Source organism: Bufo bufo, chromosome 8 (assembly GCF_905171765.1).
Source record: "Bufo bufo chromosome 8, aBufBuf1.1, whole genome shotgun sequence".
Lineage (NCBI taxonomy): Eukaryota > Metazoa > Chordata > Amphibia > Anura > Bufonidae > Bufo > Bufo bufo.
The window spans coordinates 5594687-5622212 of NC_053396.1; the positions used below are offsets into that span (position 1 = coordinate 5594687).

General features: G+C 43.8%; 2 protein-coding genes across 8 annotated transcripts in view; one reads left to right on the top strand and one right to left on the bottom strand.

Annotated features, from left to right (window-relative positions):
• Positions 1-5295, top strand: part of SETX (senataxin) — a 28125-nt gene extending 22830 nt beyond the window's left edge. Inside the window, exons 21-25 of the mRNA XM_040405762.1 lie at positions 29-121; positions 762-929; positions 2391-2489; positions 2579-2666; positions 2828-5295. Coding sequence (XP_040261696.1) covers positions 29-121; positions 762-929; positions 2391-2489; positions 2579-2666; positions 2828-3427 — 1048 coding nt within the window. The 3' untranslated portion in view covers positions 3428-5295. The remainder of the gene's footprint in view (positions 1-28; positions 122-761; positions 930-2390; positions 2490-2578; positions 2667-2827) is intronic.
• Positions 5296-6869: 1574 nt separating this feature from the next.
• TTF1 (transcription termination factor 1) lies at positions 6870-27409 on the bottom strand. Of its 7 annotated transcripts, none has more exons than XM_040405763.1 (12): positions 27343-27409; positions 22770-25086; positions 21895-22076; positions 20357-20542; positions 17343-17421; positions 17126-17256; positions 16714-16921; positions 12362-12451; positions 9756-9821; positions 8676-8758; positions 8043-8122; positions 6870-7959 (listed from the first exon to the last, which is right to left on the bottom strand). In XM_040405763.1, the coding sequence occupies exons 1-12, from the start codon at positions 27404-27406 to the stop codon at positions 7888-7890; spliced, it is 3558 nt and encodes a 1185-aa protein (XP_040261697.1). In that variant the 5' UTR covers positions 27407-27409; the 3' UTR covers positions 6870-7887. The 7 variants fall into 7 exon arrangements, with proteins under 7 accessions (XP_040261697.1, XP_040261698.1, XP_040261702.1 ...); XM_040405764.1 differs by having other exon boundaries at positions 22770-25083; positions 27344-27396; XM_040405768.1 differs by lacking the exon at positions 27343-27409 and adding an exon at positions 27175-27229 and having other exon boundaries at positions 22770-25083.
• Between the last annotated feature and the right edge of the window lie 117 nt (positions 27410-27526).

A 27526-nucleotide genomic window follows, 5' to 3' on the forward strand; every position in this document is an offset into this window, starting at 1 on the left:
TGAACGCAATATGTGATGTTTTTTGCAGAGCCACGGAAGAAGCGCGGTGTTCTTCAGATTGGCCCTTCCAGCCATACATGGTGTTCGATGTGACAGATGGCTACGAAGTGAAAGAGAGGGAGTAAGTGCGGAATTCCATGGTGACCCCAGCTCGGCTGAGTGTTTGGTGCAGTTGCATCCCAGCTGGTACAACTGTTTGTTAACTAAGCAAGCTAAATTTCAGACATGTTGCCTGCACTGATACGCTGTAACAACTTAGAACATTGCTGCTGTGTTACAGTGGAATGCCTGGAATGATACACTGTAGCAAACAAGCATGCAGCTGCTTTATCACGGCCGATTCTCGGCATACCGGATCTCCTCTGGTCCCCATTATAGTTAATGGGGACAGACGGCATCCATGTAGCTTCCGGCAATACTGGGTCCACGGCAGGCTAGTGTGGAACTAACCTCCGCTGTGACTAGTATTAGGCTAACAAGGCTTCCATTCACTAATGGCAAGCGGAGACCTTGAAACTTGAGAGAAAAGTAAATCATGTGACCCCCCTACAGAACCAGGAAGTGTCACGTGATCCCTCCTGGCAGTCAGCTGCTCAGGACACAATCACGTGATGCAGTCTGGAGTGCATGTCACATGATTCATTTTTTCAGCTGCTCACTGGCTCCGAAGGATCATGTGACCAGCAGGAGGTTGGGGTGTTCCCTCTTCAGCGCCCCCCCTGTGGTGGGCTACTGTAACACTTCGTCTTTCTCTTTACAAGGTCGTTTGCCAACCCACAAGAGCTCAAGATGGTTGTGGCACTGGTAAAGCTCATCAAAAGCAAGAAAAGGGAATTTACGTTCCGGAATATCGGCATCATCACCCCGTACCGCGCCCAGAAGATGCAGATCATCGAACAGCTTCAGAGAGAATTTGGAAAGGACTCGAGGTAAGAAAGTCAGATCTAAGGGAAAAATGTCAAAAATCGAATCCCCCCCCACCTCTGCCTAAAAACGGTGGAAGGAGGCAGTGCTTGTGCTACCTATGAATGGGACGGCACCAGGACTTCAGGGGTGACAACCACACATCGGAATAACGTGTCACCTGTCTGGCACTGGTTTCACTGGGCATAAGGCAATGGGTGCCCGCCAATGGCAGTGTGTAATCTGTGGCTTACCTGCAGTAGGCCCCGTAGTGAGTCGGATCCCGGCACTGAACTGCTTCCAGTCACAGCCGTGGGCAGCTCCTTACATACTGCTGGATACAGCCACTGTCCAGCTGGATACAGCTTTCTTATGGGAAATACATACTCAGGAGCCGATTCCTCATCCTTAATAACCAGGAAGTCACACAAATTTAGCTCTGGCGTAGTCCTGGCCTTAAAGGGCATCTGTCAGCAGATTTGTACCTATCACACTGGCTGACCTGTTCCATGTGATCTTGGCATCCAAGTTGGTCCCATGTTGATATGTGCCCGCATTGCTGAGAAAAATGATGTGTTAATATATGCAAATGAGCCTCTAGGAGCAACAGGGGCGTTGCCGTTACACCGAGAGACTCTGCAACTTCCACACCATCTGCACTTTGACAGGACCAGGATTGATGACATTTACACTGTCTGGTCCTGTCAATCACAGTGCAGAGGGCGCAGCAGTTGCATAGTTAGCAGAGCCTTTAGGTGCAATGGCAACACTCCTGTTGCTCCTAGAGGCTGATTTGCATATATTAGGGTACTTTCACACTAGCGGCAGGGGACTCCGGCGGGTGAACAGCCTGTCGGATCCGTCCTGCTGCTAGTTCACGTGTGCCCCTGGACTGCCGCTCCGTCCCCACTGACTATAATGGGGGCGGAGTCCCGGCAGCGCATGGCGAGAGGCAGACAGACTAAAAGTACTGCATGCAGTACTTTTAGTCCAGCTACCTCTCGCCATGCTGCCGCTGGAACTCCGCCCCCATTATAGTCAATGGGGACGGAGCGGCAGTCCAGGGGCACACGTGAACTAGCAGCAGGACGGATCTGACAGGCTGTTCACCCGCCGGAGTCCCCTGCCGCTAGTGTTAAACCAGCCTTAAAACATCAGCAGTGCGGGCACATATGAACATGGGACCAACACAGATGTCTGCAGCTGCCGAGCGCACATGGAACAGGTCAGCCGGTGCCATAGGGACAAAACTGCTGACAGATGCCTCCTCTATATATGCTATGGATGACCCCCCTTCTAGTAGCTGGGCAGAGAGGCACTCTACCTGGACCCGCTGCAGTTTGATCCTTTTCAAAGAAGCTGAAGAACAAAAGGGGGTAATTCCTGATGGGACCCCCCCTCAAAAGGAATATTCCTGCATGTGTCTCCTGGTCACAGATGCAGGCCTCCATGTTTTATCCCCCCCCCCCCCCCCTTGTGTCTTCCAGGCCAAGTGAAGTGGACACCGTTGATGGATTCCAGGGTCGCCAAAAGGACTGCATCATTGTGACGTGTGTTCGTGCCAACTTTGTTCAAGGGGCTATTGGGTTAGTACTGTCGGCTCAGGATGTCGACTGTTTACGGAAGCAGTTGGTTTCTTTTAAGGCGTCTTCCATTGTTCACTTTCTGCGTTTAGGTTCCTGGCGAGTCAACAGCGCTTGAATGTGACCATCACAAGGGCCAGGTTCAGTCTCTTCATCTTGGGGAGCCTCCGAACCTTAATGGTAAGGGACACCCTGCTACCGTGCAGGCAATGTGACGGACAGATCTCTGTATACATCGATGGGGGTCCGCGAGCTCAGTGGAGACTCGGATACCTGCAGCCTCCTCTCCACTCGGCGGTTGGTTGGAAGATTGTCTGATGCACCTCCGTGTTGTCTTGCAGGAGAACAAGGACTGGAACAGCTTGATTCAGGATGCGAAGAAGCGAGGGGCTCTCTTCAAGACGAGAGAGGAAAACTACCAGAAAGATGTCAACAGGATCCTGAAGCTTAAAACCGCTGTCAGCCACTCCAGTAGGCCAGCGGTGGAGCGGCATGCGTCCGGCAGTCCTTCCAATACAACGCCTGCAGAGACGCCTTCAAGAGAACATGTGTTACCTCCTCAGCTGGCGGTCCAGCCACCTCAGCGGATCATAGTTCATCCAGCCGTGGACATTCGCCCAATGCAGAGCCGAATGACTGCTCCGGTGGCATCTTCAGTGACGAGGGCGAAGCTTCCAGATCCCAGGCTGGCGCGGCGGCAGAGTGAGGAGTCGAGAGATTCCAGTCCCACGAGCTGTGCGGTGCAGAATCTCCAGAGCCGTTCTCAGACCCACGTCTCCTCCTCTTCATCATCAGTAACTGGAGTCAAGCGACCTTCATATCCCGCCCCTGGTGACCCGCCGCCCCACGGAGCACACCGCTTCTCCAGGGACCAGGACTATCGGGACCCTATCACACAGTTTGATCAAAACCAGGATGCAAAGAAGAGGAGGACATCCTAGGATTATTCGGAGTCTCACCCAGCGGGGTGGCATGGGCAGGCCCGTGGACTGGACTTCCTTTTATACACTGGTGGCAAGTAGTTCAGTGGCACTTTACAGTCCCGACATAACGTGAATGACTAAAAGGGTAAATGAGGTGTAATCGCTGCACAATGAAATGTCTGCAACTTCTTAGTAGTTGAAATCCTTACTGTTATCAAAGATCTCTGCTTGCTGTCAGTGGATGGGAATAATGTTTTAGGATAGATGGACATGGCAGATTTGAACTTTTTTCTGCAGGCTTCATTCAGGTGAACCTTCCCTTATAGGCAGAGTCCGACCCAGTTCTGCTTGCCCAGCTGATGAAGTTGGTACAGTGTACCAGTGTAGGGACAAGTATTTAAAGGGGTATTCTGTTTGTTAAGCTGTGGAAGGGGAATAACTATTAGATCGGTGGCGGTCCTACAAGAGGGACACCCACTCATCACAAGACTGAGGACCCCCTAGGTCTTGCGTGCACACTACCACTCCATTTCTTTGGGAGTTCTGGAAATGGCCGAACGCTGTACTCTGGGGTCTAGGCTTGAGCGACTCGAGCCGCAGATCCGAAGTCGATTCGTTCAAAAACCTTGGTGTTTATGCTGTTTCCGTACAGCATTAAAATGTATTGGCTCTGTGGAGCCAAACTTAGTCTCCCTTGAAGTCGCCTCAGACTTCGGAGAATTACTGCGTTATTCCGATCTGCGTATTCAAAACATGATAAAATAGGAATCGGAAGTGGACTTTGGTACTGGCGGGCGCCTTCTCCCACTTCAGATTCCTATTGTAACATTTCTTTAAATACGCAGATAGGAATACCGTAGTAATTCTCCGAAGTCTGAGGCGAGATGACGTTTGGCTCCACGGAAACGGCATTAACACCAAAGTTTCTGAACAAATCTTTGATTTGCTCAAGCCGACCGGCGTTATCTGAACTCCCATAGAGATGAATGGAGCAGCAGTGCGGCACATTCGTTTCAGGGGCACTCTGAGGGGTAGGTAGGACCCATAGGGATAACATCTCACAACCTAAATCCCCCTGTGGCTCATGGCAGATTGCCTAAATTATCACAAGCCAGTCAGGGCAGGTTCTGGATGTTCATTCACTGACTGCAAACAGAGATGTGTATTAGAAAGTTGCAAAGCTATTTGTCATAATACTTATGCTTTAAGGAGACCTTAAAAAAAAAAAAAAAAGTTTTTTTGTATAGTTCTGATATTTGCGTTTTAACACTTTCTATGCAAGTGTGCTGTAGATGGATCGCTCTGCGAGCTTCCTCACGCTACGTTGAGAAGTTTGTACAATAAATGTATAAATGGTCGCGAAGCGCTTTTTTTATTTTTTTATTCCCCCCCTTTTCTATAAACTGACCAAAATTGAATCTGTTTTTGGCCGGTAATTTGTCTTCTGCTGCAGTGTTAGAAATCGGTGCGATGGATGTGACTGAGACGTCAGGAAGTAACCCAGGGTCCTGCAGGCCTCTGAGCTCCGATTCTACGGAAGAAGGTATTTACTTATTGAGTTATTAGAAAAACATGGCTCGAGCTGCGGTACAACCCGTGGACACACGTGGCTATGTTTTTCTAAGCCCTTTAAAACAAAATGATGTACCTATATGTCATCTGAGTGGGGTGTAAGTATGGAGAGGGTTCACAAACTCCATATGCGGAGTGTGCGCCTGATACTGTGGGTAGATAGGGGGTCTCCCTCTGTTCGGGGCGCGGTAAGGATCACATTATTAGGGCTCCCATAAACATGCAAGCACTGTGCCTCCAGCTGGATGCTGTATTATGGAGATATTCCTACCGCAGCGTGTTGGGGGATCGCTTTGTACAGCACTCAATAGGGACATACAGTGGCCAAAATTAGTCGTTTTGAGAATTACATAAATATTGGAAATTGGAAAAGTTGCTGCTTAAGTTTTTATAATAGCAATTTGCATCTACTCCAGAATGTTATGAAGAGTGATCGGATGAATTGCATAGTCCTTCTTTGCCATGAAAATTTACTTAATCCCAAAAAACCTTTCCACTGCATTTCATTGCTGTCATTAAAGGACCTGCTGAGATCATTTCAGTAATCGTCTTGTTAACTCAGGTGAGAATGTTGACGAGCACAAGGCTGGAGATCATTATGTCAGGCTGATTGGGTTAAAATGGCAGACTTGACCTGTTAAAAGGAGGGTGATGCTTGAAATTATTGTTCTTCCATTGTTAACCATGGTGACCTGCAAAGAAACGCGTGCAGCCATCATTGCGTTGCATAAAAATGGCTTCACAGGCAAGGATATTGTGGCTACTAAGATTGCACCTCAATCAACAATTTATAGGATCATCAAGAACTTCAAGGAAAGAGGTTCAATTCTTGTTAAGAAGGCTTCAGGGCGTCCAAGAAAGTCCAGCAAGCGCCAGGATCGTCTCCTAAAGAGGATTCAGCTGCGGGATCGGAGTGCCACCAGTGCAGAGCTTGCTCAGGAATGGCAGCAGGAAGGTGTGAGCGCATCTGCACGCACAGTGAGGCGAAGACTTTTGGAAGATGGCCTGGTGTCAAGAAGGGCAGCAAAGAAGCCACTTCTCTCCAAAAAAACATCAGGGACAGATTGATCTTCTGCAGAAAGTCTGGTGAATGGACGGCTGAGGACTGGGGCAAAGTCATATTCTCCGATGAAGCCTCTTTCCGATTGTTTGGGGAATCTGGAAAAAGGCTTGTCCGGAGAAGAAAAGGTGAGCGCTACCATCAGTCCTGTGTCATGCCAACAGTAAAGCATCCTGAGACCATTCATGTGTGGGGTGGCTTCTCATCCAAGGGAGTGGGCTCACTCACAATATTGCCCAAAAACACAGCCATGAATAAAGAATGGCACCAAAACACCCTCCAACAGCAACTTCTTCCAACAACAGTTTGGTGAAGAACAATGCATTTTCCAGCACGATGGAGCACCGTGCCATAAGGCAAAAGGGATAACTAAGTGGCTCGGGGACCAAAACATTGACATTTTGGGTCCATGGCCTGGAAACTCCCCAGATCTTAATCCCATTGAGAACTTGTGGTCAATCCTCAAGAGGCGGGTGGACAAACAAAAACCCACTAATTCTGACAAACTCCAAGAAGTGATGATGAAAGAATGGGTTGTATCAGTCAGGAATTGGCCCAGAAGGTGATTGAGAGCATGCCCAGTCGGATTGCAGAGGTCCTGAAAAAGAAGGGCCAACACTGCAAATACTGACTCTTTGCATTAATGTCATGTAATTGTCGATAAAAGCCTTTGAAACGTATGAAGTGCGTGTAATTATATTTCACTACATCACAGAAACAACTGAAACAAAGATCCAAAAGCAGTTTAGCAGCAAACTTTGTGAAAACTAATATTTGTGTCATTCTCAAAACTTTTGGCCACGACTGTACATGCGTGCAGGACTCTAACCCCTGAATGACGGCACGCAGACAGCCGCAACCCCTGGTTCTTTATCAACTCTATGGTGGTCTGGGTTCAGTATAGACAATGAGGTAGACACAATTTGGATGTTTGAATTTGGACATGTCCCTACCAACCTGATGCAAGACATAATTGGGTTGATCTCCACTTTAAAACCCATTCCTGCACCTTGTCCTACACTTACAGCACTGGTGGGTTTTCCAGGTGTAAAATATTGGTGACCTATCTGTCCGGTGGGGTCTGACTCCCAGCACCCTGCCGATCGGCTGTTTTAGGAGGTTGTGCGCGCCTCCCCTGAGGCCTGTGATGTCACGTTCATCGGTCTCCGGGCAGTTTGGTCCCATTGGGTGCTACAGCCCCATGTCATACAATAAATATACACCTTGTTATAAAATTGTCATTTAAGTTTTTCTATAAAACACACAAACAATGTATACATATCTACAGTCTGTGGATGGCAATAAAAACAGCAAAGACCCTGGGATGGACGGCCCTTAAGGGGGGGGGGGTTGTTAAATAAATGCATTTCTGTCCGGGGGGGTGATTTCTTGCTGGTGACTGTACTCACTAAGTAGGATTGCTCATCTATACGATGTCTTATCTGAATTGCACTTGTTTTGTACATGTTTTCAAAAGAAATCTTTTAATTCATAAAACATTATCTGAATAAAATAAGAAATGCTCCTGTCCTCCATTTACGGCCGGGCAGCCAGCCACCGCTGAGGCCAGGTCACAGGATTGGCTGCCCGGATATAAATAGAGGCTGGAGGGAGCATAACCTAAACAACCCCTTAAAGGGGAAAACTCCAAATTTTACACTTTAAGCACAAGAGATCCGCATAGCCGCCAGGTGTCTGCTGTTTCACACCTAATGTCTGTGATCGCTGATCAGACGCCGTGGTCAAAAGCTTCCCCTGGCTGTTACGTTACAGTGATGGGCTGGGTGCCCAGGGCATCTGCCAACTTCACCCATGACCAGAGTAATGGAAGACCAACCGGAAGCTTCTACTTGGAGTCATGTAACTCGGAGCATTCCTCAAACATGTCGCTGATTAAGAACTCCGTTTTCTTCTCGGGCTGCGGAGGCGCAAGAAAGAGTGTGAGAATTACAAATGAGGACACAAATCTGCGCCAAAAGGAGACCCGGCCTCGCCACTTACCGCTATGGGTTTTTCATTGGCCATAGCCAGCTGGTCTTCATATTTCGGCAGGATGTTACTGTACAAGTAATCTACAATTTCTAAATGGGAGGAACATGACAGATCAGAAACATTTCCCCTTTAAATGGGGGGGGGGGGGGGGGAGACGACGACCTGGATCCCTTCCCTGGAGGGAGATGTCCTCTAACCGTGCTGGGGCTTGATGGAGAAGTCAAGAGGTGACCAGCCATGGTCCATATTATGGATGTGTCCCCTTCCCGAATGCGGTTTACGGACCTGATCTCTCAGCATCATAGATCCCTACGGCGCCGCGAGTTCAGATTTGTAAACCTACGATCGGGCCGGGACACGTGTCCTTAATACAGCTGTGTACAACTGGCCTTAAAGAGGGGGGGGTGTCCCATCTTGGCCTACAGTAAGCACTGGTTTTCGGGGAGAATGGGGGTGCTACAGAAACAGCTATGCGATTTACGGAAACAGTGGAGCACCGGCCATTTCCGTAACTCTGGCCACCCCAAGCCGTTGGTTACCATAAAAGCCAATCCCTTTCATCTGTCACAGCAGGTATACCCTCCCCCCATAAAGAGAATCAATATGGCTGACAATAGTCAGAAAGCTCGGCCTGTGACCTACCGCTCAGACGCAGAATCTCCCAGCCCGCGATGAGCCGCTTCAGTCTGACAAATTTGTTTTGGACGATGGTGTTCGGAACGTTTCTGAAAGATCAAACACGTCACGTGATGAAGGGAATGCAGCGTTTACCAGGAGCGGCTGCAGCCACTCTCATTTACAGGAAAATCTGATTAATAGCGCTCAGCGGTCCTGTCCGCTTTGGTTTAACCCCTTAGAATCCTTTTTTTTCTTTAAATGGTAAATTAACAAAACTAGATTTAGGACACCCCACTTCTGGTCTACTCCTCTAAGTACTAGACTGGGTCTGACGGGCCACCACCGCCCGCTGGATGCCTTCAGCCATTGGTGGGGTGTACTGGCGGAGCCCTTCTTGTCCAAACAAATCCACCATGATCCAAGACAAAACCGCACGTCGCCACTGTCCACTTGTAAGGCTACTTTCACACTTGCGGCAGAGTGATCCGGCAAAACGTATGCCAACTGATGGCGTTTGTAAGACTGATCAGGATCCTGATCCGTATGACAAATGCATTGAAATTCCGGATCAGTCTTTCCAGTGTCATCCGGAAAAACAGATCCGGCTTTTTTTTTTTTTTTCACCTTTTTTTCAGTCTGCGCATGCCGAATGCAGCATTTTGAATGCCGGCACTAATACATTCCTATGGGGGAAACTACCGGATCCGGCATTCAGGCAAGTGTTCAGTTTTTTTTCCGCCCGAGATAAAACCGTAGCATGCTGCGGTTTTATCTTTTGCCTGATCAGTCAAAATGACTAAACTGAAGACATCCTGATGAATCCTGAACGGATCGCTCTCCATTCAGAATGCATGGGGATATAACTGATCAGTTATTTTCCGGTATTGAGCCCCGAGGACGGAACTCTATGCCGGAAAAGAAAAACATAATGGAAGTTACAGAGCGAAAGTAGCCTAAATTGTGTAAAACAGGATAAGAAAAGTGTTTTATGGTAATAAAACACCAACTTCTGCCGCCAAAGACCCATTGTTAAAGAAATCTGTTGGTTATGATGGGTGTAATCAGCCATGATTAATAATGGACTGTGCACGCAATAATCCGTACCCTATTAAGTCACACAGCTCGTCCCATTTCACGTCGCAGTAGTCCTTTACTCCGGATTCATGAAACCTACGAATAAGACATGACAAGTCGATCAAAATACAATACGTGACAATTAGTACAGCAAACAATGATGGCGCCACCAGCGGCCGTGCAGAGCCCCCGACCTCCTGCTCCATGGGATCTTAACTTGATAAACATCATGGAGGACACAGGGTTTATATCATTATCTGATAGGCTGATTTCTCACAGATATGTTATATGAAGAAAAGAATCGGGCCCCACAACCTAATCAGGGGCTTCAGGTGTGTTATATAGTGCCATTACCAGTGTATAAAATCCAGCCTCTAGCCATGCAGTCTACCATTACCACAGTGTATAACATCCAGCCTCTAGCCATGCAGTCTGCCATTACCACAGTGTATAACATCCAGCCTCTAGCCATGCAGTCTACCATTACCACAGTGTATAACATCCAGCCTCTAGCCATGCAGTCTACTATTACCACAGTGTATAACATCCAGCCTCTAGCCATGCAGTCTGCCATTACCACAGTGTATAACATCCAGCCTCTAGCCGTGCAGTCTACCATTACCACAGTGTATAACATCCAGCCTCTAGCCATGCAGTCTGCCATTACCACAGTGTATAACATCCAGCCTCTAGCCATGCAGTCTACCATTACCACAGTGTATAACATCCAGCCTCTAGCCATGCAGTCTACCATTACCACAGTGTATAACATCCAGCCTCTAGCCATGCAGTCTACCATTACCACAGTGTATAACATCCAGCCTCTAGCCATGCAGTCTACTATTACCACAGTGTATAACATCCAGCCTCTAGCCATGCAGTCTACCATTACCACAGTGTATAACATCCAGCCTCTAGCCGTGCAGTCTAGCATTACCACAGTGTATAACATCCAGCCTCTAGCCGTGCAGTCTACCATTACCACAGTGCATAACATACAGGCTCTAGCCGTGCAGTCTGCCATTACCACAGTGTATAACATCCAGCCTCTAGCCATGCAGTCTACCGTTACCACAGTGAATTACATAGATGCTCGGACCTGAATAGATACACATTCTACAGCACATAAACCAATTTAAGGCTACATTCACACGTCAGTGTTTTTCTATATATTCCGATTTTCGGTCCGTTTTTTGCAGATCCGTTGTTCCTGAAAATGTTTCCGTATGTCATCTGTTTTTTGCGGATCCGCAAAAAACGAAAACCTGTGAAAAATAAGATCCGACAGTATATTCTAACACAGAGGCGTTCCCATGGTGATGGGGACACTTCAAGTTAGAATATACTAAAAGAACTGTGTACATGACTGCCCCCTGCTGACTGGCAGCACCCGATCTCTTACAGGGGGCTGTGATCCGCACAATTATTGTGCGAATCATAGCCCCCTGTAAGAGATCAGGTGCTGCCAGGCAGGAGGGGGCAGACCCCCTCCCTCCCCTGTATTAAATGTGACCAATGCGGCCCCCCTCCCTCTATATTCATTGGTGGCCAGTGCGGATTCCCAGTATTAAATGTGACCAGTGCGGCCTCACCTCTCCCTCTCCCTCCCCCCCCCCCCACCCATCATTGGTGGCAGCGGAGAGTTCAGATCGGAGTCCCAGTTTAATCGCTTGGGCTCCGATCGGTTACCATGGCAGCTAAGACGCTACTGCAGTCTTGGCTGCCATGGTTACTTAGCAATAAATAGAAGCATTATACTTACCTGCGACTGCGATGTCTGTGACCGGCCGGGAGCTCCTCCTACTGGTAAGTGAAAGGTCTGTGCGGCGCATTGCTTATAGCACAGACCTGTCACTTACCAGTAGGAGGCCGGTCACAGACATCGCAGTCGCAGGAGTCCAAGTGATTAAACTGGGACTCCGATCAGAACTCTCCGCTGCCACCAATGATGGGGGGGAAGAGGTGAGGCCGCACTGGTCACATTTAATACTGGGAATCCGCACTGGCCACCAATGAATATAGAGGGAGGGGGGCCGCACTGGTCACATTTAATACAGGGGAGGGAGGGGGTCTGCCCCCTCCTGCCTGGCAGCACCTGATCTCTTACAGGGGGCAGTCATGTACACAGTTCTCAGTATATTCTAACTAGAAGCGTCCCCATCACCATGTGAACGCCTCTGTGTTAGAATATACTGTTGGATCTGTAAAAAACTTACTGGGAATCCGCACTGGCCACCAATGAATATAGAGGGAGGGGGGCCGCACTGGTTACAATTAATACTGGGGAGGGAGCCTAATTTCCAGGAATGGAATCCGCATAAAACGGATGACATACGTAATGACATACGAATGTCTTACGTTTTTTGCGGATCCATTGACTTTGTATTGTACCAGGATCCGATTTTTGCGGAAAAAATAGGACATGTTTTATATTTTTTCGGACATGCGGAACGGAACAACGGAAACGGACAGCACACATTGTGCTGTCCGATTTTTTCCAGGACCCATTGAAAATAAATGGGTCCAGATCTGTTCCGGAAAAGATCAGGAAAGAAAAAACGGACGTGTGAATGGACCCTAAATGTGATTACCGACACGGAATAGGACACGAAATTCACAGACAAAACTAAACGTACCATTTGATTATTTTTATGTGGTTCAGTATTCCCAGCGCTCCTTTAAACGGATGAATGTGATAGTTCATACGCATCATTATGAAGGTGAACCTGAAAATAGATTGGTAATGGTTTGAAATAATAGGAGTAAAAAAACGTGCAGAACTGAGGAGAGAAGCAATATGGAAACACACCGCACATAAACATATTCTTATACATAGGAGCAGTATTATAGTAGTTATATTCTTGTACATAGGAGGCAGTATTATAGTAGTTATATTCTTGTACATAGGAGCAGTATTATAGTAGTTATATTCTTGTACATAGGAGCAGTATTATAGTACTTATATTCTTGTACATAGGAGCAGTATTATAGTACTTATATTCTTGTACATAGGAGGCAGTATTATAGTAGTTATATTCCTGTACATAGGAGCAGTATTATAGTAGTTATATTCTTGTACATAGGAGCAGTATTATAGTAGTTATATACTTGTACATAGGAGCAGTATTATAGTAGTTATATTCTTGTACATAGGAGGCAGTATTATAGTAGTTATATTCTTGTACATAGGAGCAGTATTATAGTAGTTATATTCTTGTACATAGGAGCAGTATTATAGTACTTATATTCTTGTACATAGGAGCAGTATTATAGTACTTATATTCTTGTACATAGGAGGCAGTATTATAGTAGTTATATTCCTGTACATAGGAGCAGTATTATAGTAGTTATATTCTTGTACATAGGAGCAGTATTATAGTAGTTATATACTTGTACATAGGAGCAGTATTATAGTAGTTATATTCTTGTACATAGGAGGCAGTATTATAGTAGTTATATTCTTGTACATAGGAGCAGTATTATAGTAGTTATATTCTTGTACATAGGGGCAGTATTATAGTAGTTATATTCTTGTACATAGGAGCAGTATTATAGTAGTTATATTCTTGTACATAGGAGGCAGTATTATAGTAGTTATATTCTTGTACATAGGAGGCAGTATTGTAGTAGTTATATCCCTGTACATAGGAGCAGTATTATAGTAGTTATATTCTTGTACATAGGAGGCAGTATTATAGTAGTTATATTCTTGTACATAGGAGCAGTATTATAGTAGTTATATTCTTGTACATGGGGCAGTATTATAGTAGTTCTATTCTTGTACATAGGAGGCAGTATTATAGTAGTTCTATTCTTGTACATAGGAGGCAGTATTATAGTAGTTATATTCTTGTACACAGGAGCAGTATTATAGTAGTTATATTCTTATATATAGGAGCAGTATTATAGTAGTTATATTCTTGTACATAGGAGCAGTATTATAGTAGTTATATTCTTGTACATAGGAGGCAGTATTATAGTAGTTATATTCCTGTACATAGGAGCAGTATTATAGTAGTTATATTCCTGTACATAGGAGGCAGTATTGTAGTAGTTATATCCCTGTACATAGGAGCAGTATTATAGTAGTTATATTCTTGTACATAGGAGGCAGTATTATAGTAGTTATATTCTTGTACATAGGAGCAGTATTATAGTAGTTATATACTTGTACATAGGAGCAGTATTATAGTAGTTATATTCTTGTACATAGGAGGCAGTATTATAGTAGTTATATTCTTGTACATAGGAGCAGTATTATAGTAGTTATATTCTTGTACATAGGGGCAGTATTATAGTAGTTATATTCTTGTACATAGGAGCAGTATTATAGTAGTTATATTCTTGTACATAGGAGGCAGTATTATAGTAGTTATATTCTTGTACATAGGAGGCAGTATTATAGTAGTAATATTCTTGTACATAGGAGCAGTATTATAGTAGTTATATTCTTGTACATGGGGCAGTATTATAGTAGTTCTATTCTTGTACATAGGAGGCAGTATTATAGTAGTTCTATTCTTGTACATAGGAGGCAGTATTATAGTAGTTATATTCTTGTACACAGGAGCAGTATTATAGTAGTTATATTCTTATATATAGGAGCAGTATTATAGTAGTTATATTCTTGTACATAGGAGCAGTATTATAGTAGTTATATTCTTGTACATAGGAGCAGTATTATAGTAGTTATATTCTTGTACATAGGAGCAGTATTATAGTAGTTATATTTTTGTACATAGGAGGCAGTATTATAGCAGTTATATTCTTGTACATAGGAGCAGTATTATAGCAGTTATATTCTTGTACATAGGAGGCAGTATTATAGTAGTTATATTCTTGTACATAGGAGGCAGTATTATAGTAGTTATATTCTTGTACATAGGAGCAGTATTATAGTAGTTATATTCTTGTACATACAAGGCAGTATTATAGTAGTTATATTCCTGTACATAGGAGCAGTATTATAGTAGTTATATTCTTGTACATAGGAGCAGTATTATAGTAGTTATATTCTTGTACACATGGAGCAGTATTATAGTAGGTATATTCTTATATATAGGAGCAGTATTATAGTAGTTATATTCTTATACACAGGAGCAGTATTATAGTAGTTATATTCTTATATATAGGAGCAGTATTATAGTAGTTATATTCTTATATATAGGAGCAGTATTATAGTAGTTATATTCTTGTACATATGAGCAGTATTATAGTAGTTATATTCTTGTACATAGGAGCAGTATTATAGTAGTTATATTCTTGTACACATGGAGCAGTATTATAGTAGGTATATTCTTGTACATAGGAGGCAGTATTATAGTAGTTATATTCTTGTACATAGGAGCAGTATTATAGTAGTTATATTCTTGTACATAGGAGCAGTATTATAGTAGTTATATTCTTATATATAGGAGCAGTATTATAGTAGTTATATTCTTGTACATAGGAGCAGTATTATAGTAGTTATATTCTTGTACATAGAAGCAGTATTATAGTAGTTATATTCTTGTACATAGGAGCAGTATTATAGTAGTTATATTCTTGTACATAGGAGGCAGTATTATAGTAGTTATATTCTTGTACATAGGAGCAGTATTATAGTAGTTATATTCTTGTACATAGGAGCAGTATTATAGTAGTTATATTCTTGTACATAGGAGCAGTATTATAGTAGTTATATTCCTGTACATAGGAGCAGTATTATAGTAGTTATATTCCTGTACATAGGAGGCAGTATTGTAGTAGTTATATCCCTGTACATAGGAGCAGTATTATAGTAGTTATATTCTTATACATAGGAGCAGTATTATAGTAGGTATATTCTTGTGCATAGGAGCAGTATTATAGTAGTAATATTCTTGTACATAGGAGCAGTATTATAGTAGTTATATTCTTGTACATGGGGCAGTATTATAGTAGTTATATTCTTGTACATAGGAGCGGTATTATAGTAGTTAAATTCTTGTACATAGGAGCGGTATTATAGTAGTTATATTCTTGTACATAGAAGCGGTATTATAGTAGTTATATTCTTGTACATAGGAGGCAGTATTATAGTAGTTATATTCTTGTACATAGGAGCAGTATTATAGTAGTTATATTCTTGTACATAGGAGCAGTATTATAGCAGTTATATTCTTGTACATAGGGGCAGTATTATAGCAGTTATATTCTTGTACATAGGAGCAGTATTATAGCAGTTATATTCTTGTACATAGGGGCGGTATTATAGTAGTTATATTCTTGTACATAGGAGCGGTATTATAGTAGTTATATTCTTGTACATAGGAGCAGTATTATAGCAGTTATATTCTTGTACATAGGAGGCAGTATTATAGTAGTTATATTCTTGTACATAGGAGCAGTATTATAGTAGTTATATTCTTGTACACAGGAGGCAGTATTATAGTAGTTATATTCCTGTACATAGGAGGCAGTATTATAGTAGTTATACTCTTGTACATAGTAGCAGTATTATAGCAGTTATATTCTTGTACATAGGAGCAGTATTATAGTAGTTATATTCTTGTACATAGGGGCAGTATTATAGCAGTTATATTCTTGTACATAGGGGGCAGTATTATAGTAGTTATACTCTTGTACATAGGAGCAGTATTATAGTAGTTATATTCTTGTACATAGGAGCAGTATTATAGTAGTTATATTCTTGTACATAGGAGGCAGTATTATAGTAGTTATATTCTTGTACATAGGAGGCAGTATTATAGTAGTTATATTCTTGTACATAGGGGCAGCATTATAGTAGTTATATTCTTGCACATAGGGGCGGCATATAGAACATTTTTTTGGACAGAGGCAGTATTTGGGGGGGGGGGGGGGGCGACGACGACTATGAATATGAAAATATAGAATAGGAAATCTGTTCTTCTACAGCATCAGGAAGGATAACTCTCTTTAAAAGAGGTGACTGCAGTTTCTACATCTTCATAGATATAAAACTCCAGACATAGATGTAAGTAATCACCATTTTATCTTACAATGCGTCCAGTTTCTCGTCTCAACCTTTTCCTCTACCTTGACCCATGATATACCCTTGTACAGCATTTCTTTGGGGACAGTCACCGGCTCTTCGCTGGTATTCTTACATTTCCGAAGAGATTTCAGAACAATTGTCTTCACAGCTGCGATCAGACGATTCGTTTCTGCTATGCTCCATTTCCCGGTGTTCACCTCTGGATAACAGAATACATATCTATAGCAGCACATTATAAGAATCAGTTATATTACATTACCAAGACATCTGATAATGAGGAGCAACCTGAGAAATCCAAGTACAGAAACTTTCCAGCCTGAGAGCGAACAGGAAAGCGGGATGTGAATAGAGTTGCAGGACGAGTACGGAGAGAATCGGGATGAAGCAGATACTGAAAACTCACCTCGACGGAGTTGGGAGGCCTTTAACTGAGAGTCCTTGTGACTACGGTTCATTAAAGCCCCAATAGTCGGCCAGTTGTTGTCATATATTTCACAGTACTTCTTCAGCTGCTGCACCTCCTGGTCCGTGTACCTGGAAGGCAGCGGAGAAGCGTAACAGCCACAGGAAACCGACACAATGGAAGACTATAAAATGTGAGCAATCAACTGGGGGCTCACCGTCCTCGGATTGGAGAAGGGTCGAATAGCCGTATTCCTCGATTATGGACTTCTACCATTAAGCGATGTAATCCTACAGCTGTGCAGCATCGAAAACAAATCACACATAGGAGCAGTATTATAGTAGTTATATTCATGTACACAGGAGCAGTATTATAGTAGTTATATTCTTGTACACAGGAGCAGTATTATAGTAGTTATATTCTTGTACATAGGAGGCAGTATTATAGTAGTTATATTCTCTTACATAGGAGCAGTATTATAGTAGTTATATTCTTGTACATAGGAGCAGTATTATAGTAGTTATATTCTTGTACATAGGAGCAGTATTATAGTAGTTATATTCTTGTACACAGGAGCAGTATTATAGTAGTTATATTCTTGTACACAGGAGCAGTATTATAGTAGTTATATTCTTGTACATAGGAGCAGTATTATAGTAGTTATATTCTTGTACACAGGAGCAGTATTATAGTAGTTATATTCCTGCACCTAGGAGGCAGTATTATAGTAGTTATATTCTTGTACATAGGAGGCAGTATTATAGTAGTTATATTACTGTACATAGAAGCAGTATTATAGTAGTTATATTCTTGTACATAGGAGGCAGTATTATAGTAGTTATATTCTCTTACATACGAGGCAGTATTATAGTAGTTATCTTCCTGTACATAGGAGGCAGTATTATAGTAGTTATATTCTTGTACATAGGAGGCAGTATTATAGTAGTTATATTACTGTACATAGAAGCAGTATTATAGTAGTTATATTCTTGTACATAGGAGGCAGTATTATAGTAGTTATATTCTCTTACATAGGAGCAGTATTATAGTAGTTATATTCTCTTACATAGGAGCAGTATTATAGTAGTTATATTCTTGTACATAGGAGCAGTATTATAGTAGTTATATTCATGTACATAGGAGGCAGTATTATAGTAGTTATATTCATGTACATAGGAGGCAGTATTATAGCAGTTATATTCTTGTACATAGGAGCAGTATTATAGTAGTTATATTCTTGTACATAGGAGCAGTATTATAGTAGTTATATTCATGTACATAGGAGGCAGTATTATAGTAGTTATATTCATGTACATAGGAGGCAGTATTATAGTAGTTATATTCTTGTACATAGGAGGCAGTATTATAGTAGTTATATTCATGTACATAGGAGGCAGTATTATAGTAGTTATATTCTTGTACATAGGAGCAGTATTATAGTAGTTATATTCTTGTACATAGGAGGCAGTATTATAGTAGTTATATTCTTGTACATAGGAGCAGTATTATAGTAGTTATATCCTTGTACATAGGAGCAGTATTATAGTAGTTATATTCTTGTACATAGGAGCAGTATTATAGTAGTTATATTCTTGTACATAGGAGGCAGTATTATAGTAGTTATATTCTTGTACATAGGAGCAGTATTATAGTAGTTATATTCTTGTACATAGGAGGCAGTATTATAGTAGTTATATTCTTGTACATAGGAGCAGTATTATAGTAGTTATATTCTTGTACATAGGAGCAGTATTATAGTAGTTATATTCTTGGTAGTTATATTCTTGTACATAGGAGCAGTATAATAGTAGTTATATTCTTATATATAGGAGCAGTATTATAGTAGTTATATTCTTGTACATAGGAGCAGTATTATAGTAGTTATATTCTTGTACATAGGAGGCAGTATTATAGTAGTTATATTCTTGTACATAGGAGCAGTATTATAGTAGTTATAGTCTTGTACATAGGAGCAGTATTATAGTAGTTATATTCTTGTACATAGGAGCAGTATTATAGTAGTTATAGTCTTGTACATAGGAGCAGTATTATAGTAGTTATATTCTTGTACATAGGAGCAGTATTATAGTAGTTATATTCTTGTACATAGGAGCAGTATTATAGTAGTTATAGTCTTGTACATAGGAGCAGTATTATAGTAGATATATTCTTGTACATAGGAGCAGTATTATAGTAGTTATATTCTTGTATATAGGAGGCAGTATTATAGTAGCTATATTCTTGTACATAGGAGCAGTATTATAGTAGTTATATTCCTGTACATAGGAGGCAGTATTATAGCAGTTATATTCCTGTACATAGGGGCAGTATTATAGCAGTTATATTCTTGTACATAGGAGCAGTATTATAGCAGTTATATTCTTGTACATAGGAGCAGTATTATAGCAGTTATATTCTTGTACATAGGAGCAGTATTATAGTAGTTATATTCTTGTACATAGGAGCAGTATTATAGTAGTTATATTCTTGTACATAGGAGCAGTATTATAGTAGTTATATTCTTGTACATAGGAGCAGTATTATAGTAGTTATATTCTTGTACATAGGAGCAGTATTATAGTAGTTATATTCTTGTACATAGGAGCAGTATTATAGTAGTTATATTCTTGTACATAGGAGCAGTATTATAGTAGTTATATTCTTGTACATAGGAGCAGTATTATAGTAGTTATATTCTTGTACATAGGAGCAGTATTATAGTAGTTATATTCTTGTACATAGGAGCAGTATTATAGTAGTTATATTCTTGTATATAGGAGCAGTATTATAGTAGTTATATTCTTGTACATAGAAGCAGTATTATCGTAGTTATATTCTTGTACATAGGAGCAGTATTATAGTAGTTATATTCTTGTACATAGGAGGCAGTATTATAGTAGTTATATTCTTGTACATAGGAGCAGTATTATAGTAGTTATATTCTTGTACATAGGAGCAGTATTATAGTAGTTATATTCTTGTACATAGGAGGCAGTATTATAGTAGTTATATTCTTGTACATAGGAGCAGTATTATAGTAGTTATATTCTTGTATATAGGAGCAGTATTATAGTAGTTATATTCTTGTACATAGGAGGCAGTATTATAGTAGTTATATTCTTGTACATAGGAGCAGTATTATAGTAGTTATATTCTTGTATATAGGAGCAGTATTATAGTAGTTATATTCTTGTACATAGGAGCAGTATTATAGTAGCTGTTCTTTTGTACCGATTCTTTGGTGAAAATGAAATTTTCTTTTCAGATCTGTGATCGTATTTTTTAGGTCCGGATACTTGTAGGTGTGGAAAAGAATCACTGCTGAATCTATCCCAACTTCTGTCATAAACCTTTGTACATTCTCTTTGATCTGTTCATCTTCTTCGTTGGTAAACTTGCCGCTACGGAACATAATTCCTGAAAAGTGCACAAGACTGAATTTATAGATGTGTTCTGACAATGACATAAATATATATATTAGAGGTCAGCAGAGATTACTGCATCTGTAAGCATTCATCAGAGTCCTACATGCTAAGCACCTCCACCGATAGTGCAGAGGCATCATCAGGTCATTCACATATAGATGTAATGTCTCTGGAGGTTATATCAGCGCTGGAGCGTTATAAGAGGAGCGGCTGATATCAGTCACATAGGATGTAATGTCTCTGGAGGTTATATCAGCGCTGGAGCGTTATAAGAGGAGCGGCTGATATCAGTCACATAGGATGTAATGTCTCTGGAGGTTATATCAGCGCTGGAGCGTTATAAGAGGAGCGGCTGATATCAGTCACATAGGATGTAATGTCTCTGGAGGTTATATTAGCGCTGGAGCGTTATAAGAGGAGCGGCTGATATCAGTCACATAGGATGTAATGTCTCTGGAGGTTATATCAGCGCTGGAGCGTTATAAGAGGAGCGGCTGATATCAGTCACATAGGATGTAATGTCTCTGGAGGTTATATCAGCGCTGGAGCGTTATAAGAGGAGCGGCTGATATCAGTCACATAGGATGTAATGTCTCTGGAGGTTATATCAGCGCTGGAGCGTTATAAGAGGAGCGGCTGATATCAGTCACATAGGATGTAATGTCTCTGGAGGTTATATTAGCGCTGGAGCGTTATAAGAGGAGCGGCTGATATCGGTCACATATGAAGAGTCCCCTGCACTGCCAGGAGTCTGACTCCCATCAATCAGATACTGAGTTATCAGTATTAAACACTTGGACAACCCCTTTAACTCCCAACAACCAGTTTTAGTCTCTCCCTAAAAAGACATCTGTATGCGGAGGACTATCAGTCCCTCTCAGGTCCTTTCTTCCATCACACACATGCACCCAGAAGCACTACAAATACCAGCCGGTGGTGGCTCACTCATGCAGCTCTATATGTTCTCCTCTATTTAGGTAATATGGCCGCACCATAGTACCCTGTGATTGTGAACAACTGACAAGTCAGGAGGGCGAACGGTCCTCTATAATTCCCACTATCCAATCAGACAAGTCCTTGGCTGTCATTGGCTGCTGCCAGGTTTGGTGCAGTCCTTGTGCCGCCATGTTGGTGTGATCGTCTAGAGCAGGGATGCTCAACCTGCGGCCCTCCAGCTGTTGCAAAACTACAACTCCCAGCATGCCCAGACAGCCTTCAGCTATCAGCCTACAGCAGGGCATGGTGAGAGTTGTAGTGTTACAACAGCTGGAGGGCCGCAGGTTGAGCGTCCCTGGTCTAAACCTTGGGGCATGCAAACAAATGCAAACCAGGACGTCCCCCTACCTTTCTGCTTGGCGGCTCTGATTCTATCGATTTCATGGGACTGTACGATAAACGACAGCCTGGGATTGGAGATCTTGGGAAAAAACTCTCTAACCAGCGCAACGTCTTTTTCCCGCGTAAATGGAACAGATTTCTTCATCTTCTTTTTAGCTTTTTCAGTGTTTTCATCTGAAGTGGTCGATCTGCGGAGATTCTGGTGGTAAATCGGGAGGTTGCTTATAACAAGTAAACAGCAGAAATGATTACCTCCACTTCCTGTCTCAGCACAGGCTTTAGCTGTGTGCATCCTCCATGCTTTACACTACAGCGCGGCTTGCTGTGTAGGAGCTCCAGCTCAGCAGGAAGTCAGTGCATGGAGAGCTGATCTCCATTACATCAGGGGTCAGCAACCGCTGGCTCTTCAGCTGTTGTGAAACTACAATGCCCAGCATGCTCACGATACCCAATCGATACTTTTGCACCCGGATCGACCCTATACCGGGATTTGCTATTTTCCGATACTAGGCTGCACTACTGCGCAGTCTAGTATCTTTTAGAGAACATGGCACGGACCATGTTCTCATCAGCCAGCACAGTGGAGAAGGAAAGAGTCGTCACCCCCCCCCCCCCCCCTCCCGCTGTGACGTGGCCGCCACTGACACTAATGAATATAATTAACCCCTTAATACCAATGTGGGCGGCGAGTGCTTTTTTATGGCATTGAATCTAAATTTTGGTATCGTGACAACCCTATGCTGAACTGTTGTTGAAACTCAAATAGAAGCAAATGGGGCATGCTGGGAGTTGTGGTTTCACAACAGCTGGAGAGTCTGAGGTGGCTGAGCCCTGCAGGACATCAAGGACAGAACCATCAGGCTTCCTCTATCATCACTTACCTGTTGTCACCCTCATTCTGAATCGTCTTGTCTTGATTCTGGTCGTCGTCTGGGGGAGCAGGAGTCTCAGGTCTATCCCTTCTTCTGCTTGACGTTTGTCCCGTGTCTTCTTCTGCATCACCCTCCACATTCCCACCTCTTTCCACCGCCTGGCCCTGGTATGGTTGATTCACCTCTGGGGCTTCACCACCTTCCAGCTGCATCTCCTCAGTCAAGATTTCAGAGGTCTCCTCCATCCTGTCTGAGCGTTTCTTCTTCTTCTTCTTCACACGTTCTTCGGCTTGGTCTACCATTCGCTCCGGGCTCTCAGAACCTCCTTCATGCTTCCTTTTGCTGACAATAAACTCATCTCGCCTATTGTTTTTACCACCACCATCCTTTTCCTTTGTCTTCTTCTTGCTTTTATGTTGGGGGTCGGAAGTCCATGATTCCTCCACATCTTCCAAAGGCTGTTGCCTCTGATCTTCTTTAGATTTCTTCTTTTTCTTTCGTCTCGACCCATCTCCTGTCTCTGTACCTTCACCGTATAGAGGATCAGCTCCATGGAGGCCAAGTGAGAAGGACACATTATCCACTGCGAGGCCATCAGCCACCTGGTGAGGTTTAACCTTTATCTTCTTCATCTTGACAGGTTTTTCTGCCAGGCCCATACGTTCATCCACTTGGTCTGTGGTCTCAGCACCACCTTGGTGTCTTTGCTGCCTACTGCCATCACCTCCACCATCCTTCCGCTTTATTTTATTCTTCTCACATTCCTCCACATCTACCAAAGGACGTTCCCACTGATCTTTCTTAGACTTCTTTTTCTTTCGACTTATCCTGTCTTCTGCCTCAGTATGTTCTCTATATGAAGCTTCATCTCCAGGGAGGCCAACTGAGGAGGACGGGTTATCCACTAGGAGGCCATCACCCTCCTGATGAGGCTCATCCTTTCTTTTTTTCTTCTTTTTCTTCTTCTTGACAGGTTTTTCTATCTGCTCTATATTTTCATCCACTTGCTCTGGATTCTCAGAACCTTCTGGACACTCTAATTGGGATACAAGTCTCTCATTGAAACCATCATCCTGGAGGCCTCCACCATCCTTCCGCTTTTTCTTCTTCTTTTTGCTTACATGCTGGGTCTCAGAAATAGACGATTCCTCAACCAAATTTTCGGCCTGGTCTATACTTTCAATCACTTGCTCTGTGGTCTCAGAACCATCTTGATGCTTTCTTTTGGTGACCAGTTCCTCACTAAAACCATGTAACCTATGGTGTTTTTCTCCATCATCCTTCCGCTTTTTCTTCTTCTTGCTTACATGCTGGGTCTCAGAAATCAACAATTCCTCCACTAAACAATCTTCGGCCTGGTCTATACTTTTGCTCCCTTGCTCTGTGGTGACGGGTCCCTCATCGAAACCATGTAGCCTGTGGTGTTCATCTCCACCATCCTTCCTCTTTGTCTTTTTTTCGCTGACATCAGGAGTCGATGATTCCTCCTCTTCTAAAAGATGCTCCCTGCAATCTTTCTTTGGTTTCTTCTTCACGCTTGGCTTTGGTAAATCTTCACCTCCGCAAAGTGTCTTCAGGTATTTGGATTTATGGGATTTTTTAAGCTTTTCTTTATGATCCTGATGAAGGACAATGGAGGACGTCTCGCCCGCTGTGATGTCATCTTCCAGTTCAGGTCCATCTTTTCTTTTTTTCTTTTTCTTCTTCTTCTTGATGTCCACTTGCTTTGCTGTCTCAGAACCGTCTGGATTATTTCCTTGGGAAAAAGGTTCTTCAGGGAAATCCTGTTGTCTATGGCTTCCATCATCTCCTCCCTGAAGACCTCCACTATCCTGCCGCCTTATCTTTTTCCTGACTGCATGTTGGATGTCGGCAGTCAACGATTCCTCCGCTAAATCTTCTAAAAGACGTTCCTCATGATCCTTCTTCAGTTCCTTCTTCTTTTTCTTTGGCCTACTTTCTAGATCAGTATGTTCGCCAGATGGCGCTTCGTCTCCATGGTGTCTCTTGGAGTCTTTGGTTTTATGAGATTTCTTTAACTTTTCATTATGCTCCTGATAAAGTTCATTGGAGGAGACCGCGTCATCTGCTGTGATGTCATCAGCCGCCTCCTCCTGGGTCTCGCTGCCCTGTTTATTCTCCGTGTCGCTGTCGCCCAAGTACATGAAGTCCAGATTAAGGATTTTCCTTTTCTTCCTTATTCCTTTATGCCCAGCAGCCTGGCTCTGAGGACCGGAAAGTACATGATCGGGAGCGTTTGGGTCAGAGGCGCCGTCCCGCTCTTTACGCTTTCTCCCTGGGTTCTCAGACATTGTGCGATGTTCTAAAAGAAGAGAAACAGAAGACATGTCTGTAATATGGGTGCTGGGTCGCCCTCTATTCCCGCATCTGTTCCTGGAAAAGCTGGGTGACAATCACTAGGTTACTATGGGTGCAGTTATCTAACCTTCTCGGAACACATAGCTGATCAATGGTGGGTCAAATCATTTGAGCCCAATGGATCACTATACGGGGGGCACCTGGTCCTCACCTGCAGCAAGCAGTAGTGTGAATAGAGCACGTGCGCTGCCGCTACCGGGGCTTGTACCAAGATACCAACTTAAAGGGACTCTGCCTTGCCAGCCCCTCCCTCGGTTTCTTGATTGACAGGCCAGGCGAGATGACTAAGCAGGAAACAGAAAGGAGTGGGAGGAGCCAGTGTGCACAGATTGATTGGACCCGCCCCCAGTGCACTTAACTATTGATTTGCATATGGATCAGAAGGAAACAGATCGCTGAGTGAAAGGAGTCATTCCATTCAGCAGAGCTAATCCTACGAGGCACAGTGCCCGCTGTAAGAGGGAACTTCCTGCTGAAAGATTCGCTTTAAAGGGGTTGTCTCATCACAGACAATGGGGGCATATCTCTAGGATATATGGAGAACGGAGCCCCGAAAGCGGTGGAGGGCGCACTGCGCATGCGCAGCCGCCCTTCATTTATTTTCTATGGGGCCACCGCTGGCTCTGCTATTTCTGTCGGGCCCATAGAAGTCAATGGGAGCGGTGGCCGTTCATGCGCGGTGCGTCCCAGTCACTTCTATGGAGAGAAGGCTTGGTGGTGGCCGGAGCAGAGTCCTCCAGAACTTGTGGGGCTCCGTTCCCGATACAGGTGCGGGTCCCAGCGGTGGGACCGCGCCATTCATCTGAGGGCCTTAGGACCCCCATTCTCAGGATCTGTGGGGGTCCCAGTGGTCAGACCACCACCAATCAGACATTTAAGCAGGCCTTTTTTTCTGGCGGAATGCCCCGGAACGGCGTTCCGCCACCTATTTTCTGCCGACTCGCCCCGCCCCCCTTTAGTTACTGGGCCCAGCCGGCCCGCTGCTTACTTACAGTTTACATGATTCCTCAGTCCCTGCAGCCACCGGCACCTCCGGCTCTCGCCCGCCCAGCTCCCGCCCACCGCTGACCGCGGCGGAGAGAGTGAGAGAGGAGACGCCGATTCTGTGGCCCCAAACCCCGCCCCCAGGCCGACTCCATTGCCATCTGCGGCCCCAGACCCGGGACTCCCCGCCTCCGGCTCCACTGACGGGCCCGCCCAGCAGGCAGGGCGGCTGCTGGAGGCGCGGGCGGCAGTTTAGTGTCGTGGGTGTCGGCACGAGCAGGAGGCAGAGCGGCACCAGGCAGGAAAAGGAAACAAAAGGAAAAAGGTAATTTTTCATTTATTTCATTTTTAAATTAAAAAAGATTAAATTGGCCAGTTAGGGGAACAGGAACAGGGAAGGGGCCAGGCCAGGCTGCGCTGCCCATGTGTGGACTAGGGCGGCGGCGGCCACTGCAGCCTGGCTGTCACGACCATCACTGGCAATTTTACTTGCATCCCTGTTCTCTAAAGGGGCGGTTTTAGGGGGCGGTCCTAGGGGCGTGGCCAGGGGAGGGGGGGGGGTGAGTTCCACCACCTTTTCTCTGAGAAAAAAAGCCCTGGATTTAAGTGTTTATCTTTAGGGCTTTTACTGCACAGCAATAGTAGTTCATTTACATTGTCAGGGGTATAGTCGCAGACCGCCACCGATAACGCAGAGTGACGGGGTTAAAGGGGCATTCTCACCTCAGATATTGACGGCCTATCACCAGGTGCGGGTCATTCTCTGCAGCAGGTGGCCCTTTATTTCAGGGGCCCCAGCGATATGCCGTCAGTGTCTGTGGTGAGAATACCCCCGATGCCAGGCCTCCACCCAAACCCTAGAAGATGTGAGGTGAAGAGTCTGGACCTGCACTAATACACTGTAACAAACTACCAGGATGGCGCTGAGGATGTGTACAGCTCACATAGGATTGTCTGCACTGGATGCGACTGTTACAAACCCTCAGCTGTGAGACATACTAGCTCAGTTTTTAGGCCCTAGGTGTAAACAAGAACGCTCCCATTCACTGACTGCAAGCAGAGATAGTAAAAACCAGGTGAAGGAATGCAGGGGTACAAACATGGCGTCTACCCCCTTCCCCAGACACGACCTCGGGCCCCTGACATTAGAGGGCCCCTCTCATCTCCACAGCACGTCCATTTAAACCCAGTTTCCCGCCACAACTTGCAGACGCGGATACCTTCCAGATCGTTCCCTTCCATCCGGAGTCCCGAATGCACGTGGGAAGCGGAAGTGGCGTCATCCAGGTCAAAGTTCAGGCGCCGTTACCCTGACGACAGCCGTACTCTGCTGCTTAGGTCTTTTTTAAATAAACTTTATTAACAATTAATATACAAACAATTCTGGCTAATCTTTTTCCATA

Bases quoted from the DNA above. Each gene is read 5' to 3' on its own strand.
- TTF1 (XM_040405763.1), bottom strand. From the start codon at position 27,406: ATGACGCCACTTCCGCTTCCCACGTGCATTCGGGACTCCGGATGGAAG. The intron at 17,422-20,356 runs GTACAAAAGAAC...GATGCTGCACAG, and splicing joins TCATTTTCACCAAAGAATCG to CTGTAGGATTACATCGCTTA. The intron at 8,123-8,675 runs GTAGGTCACAGG...CCTCCCATTTAG, and splicing joins GGAGATTCTGCGTCTGAGCG to AAATTGTAGATTACTTGTAC.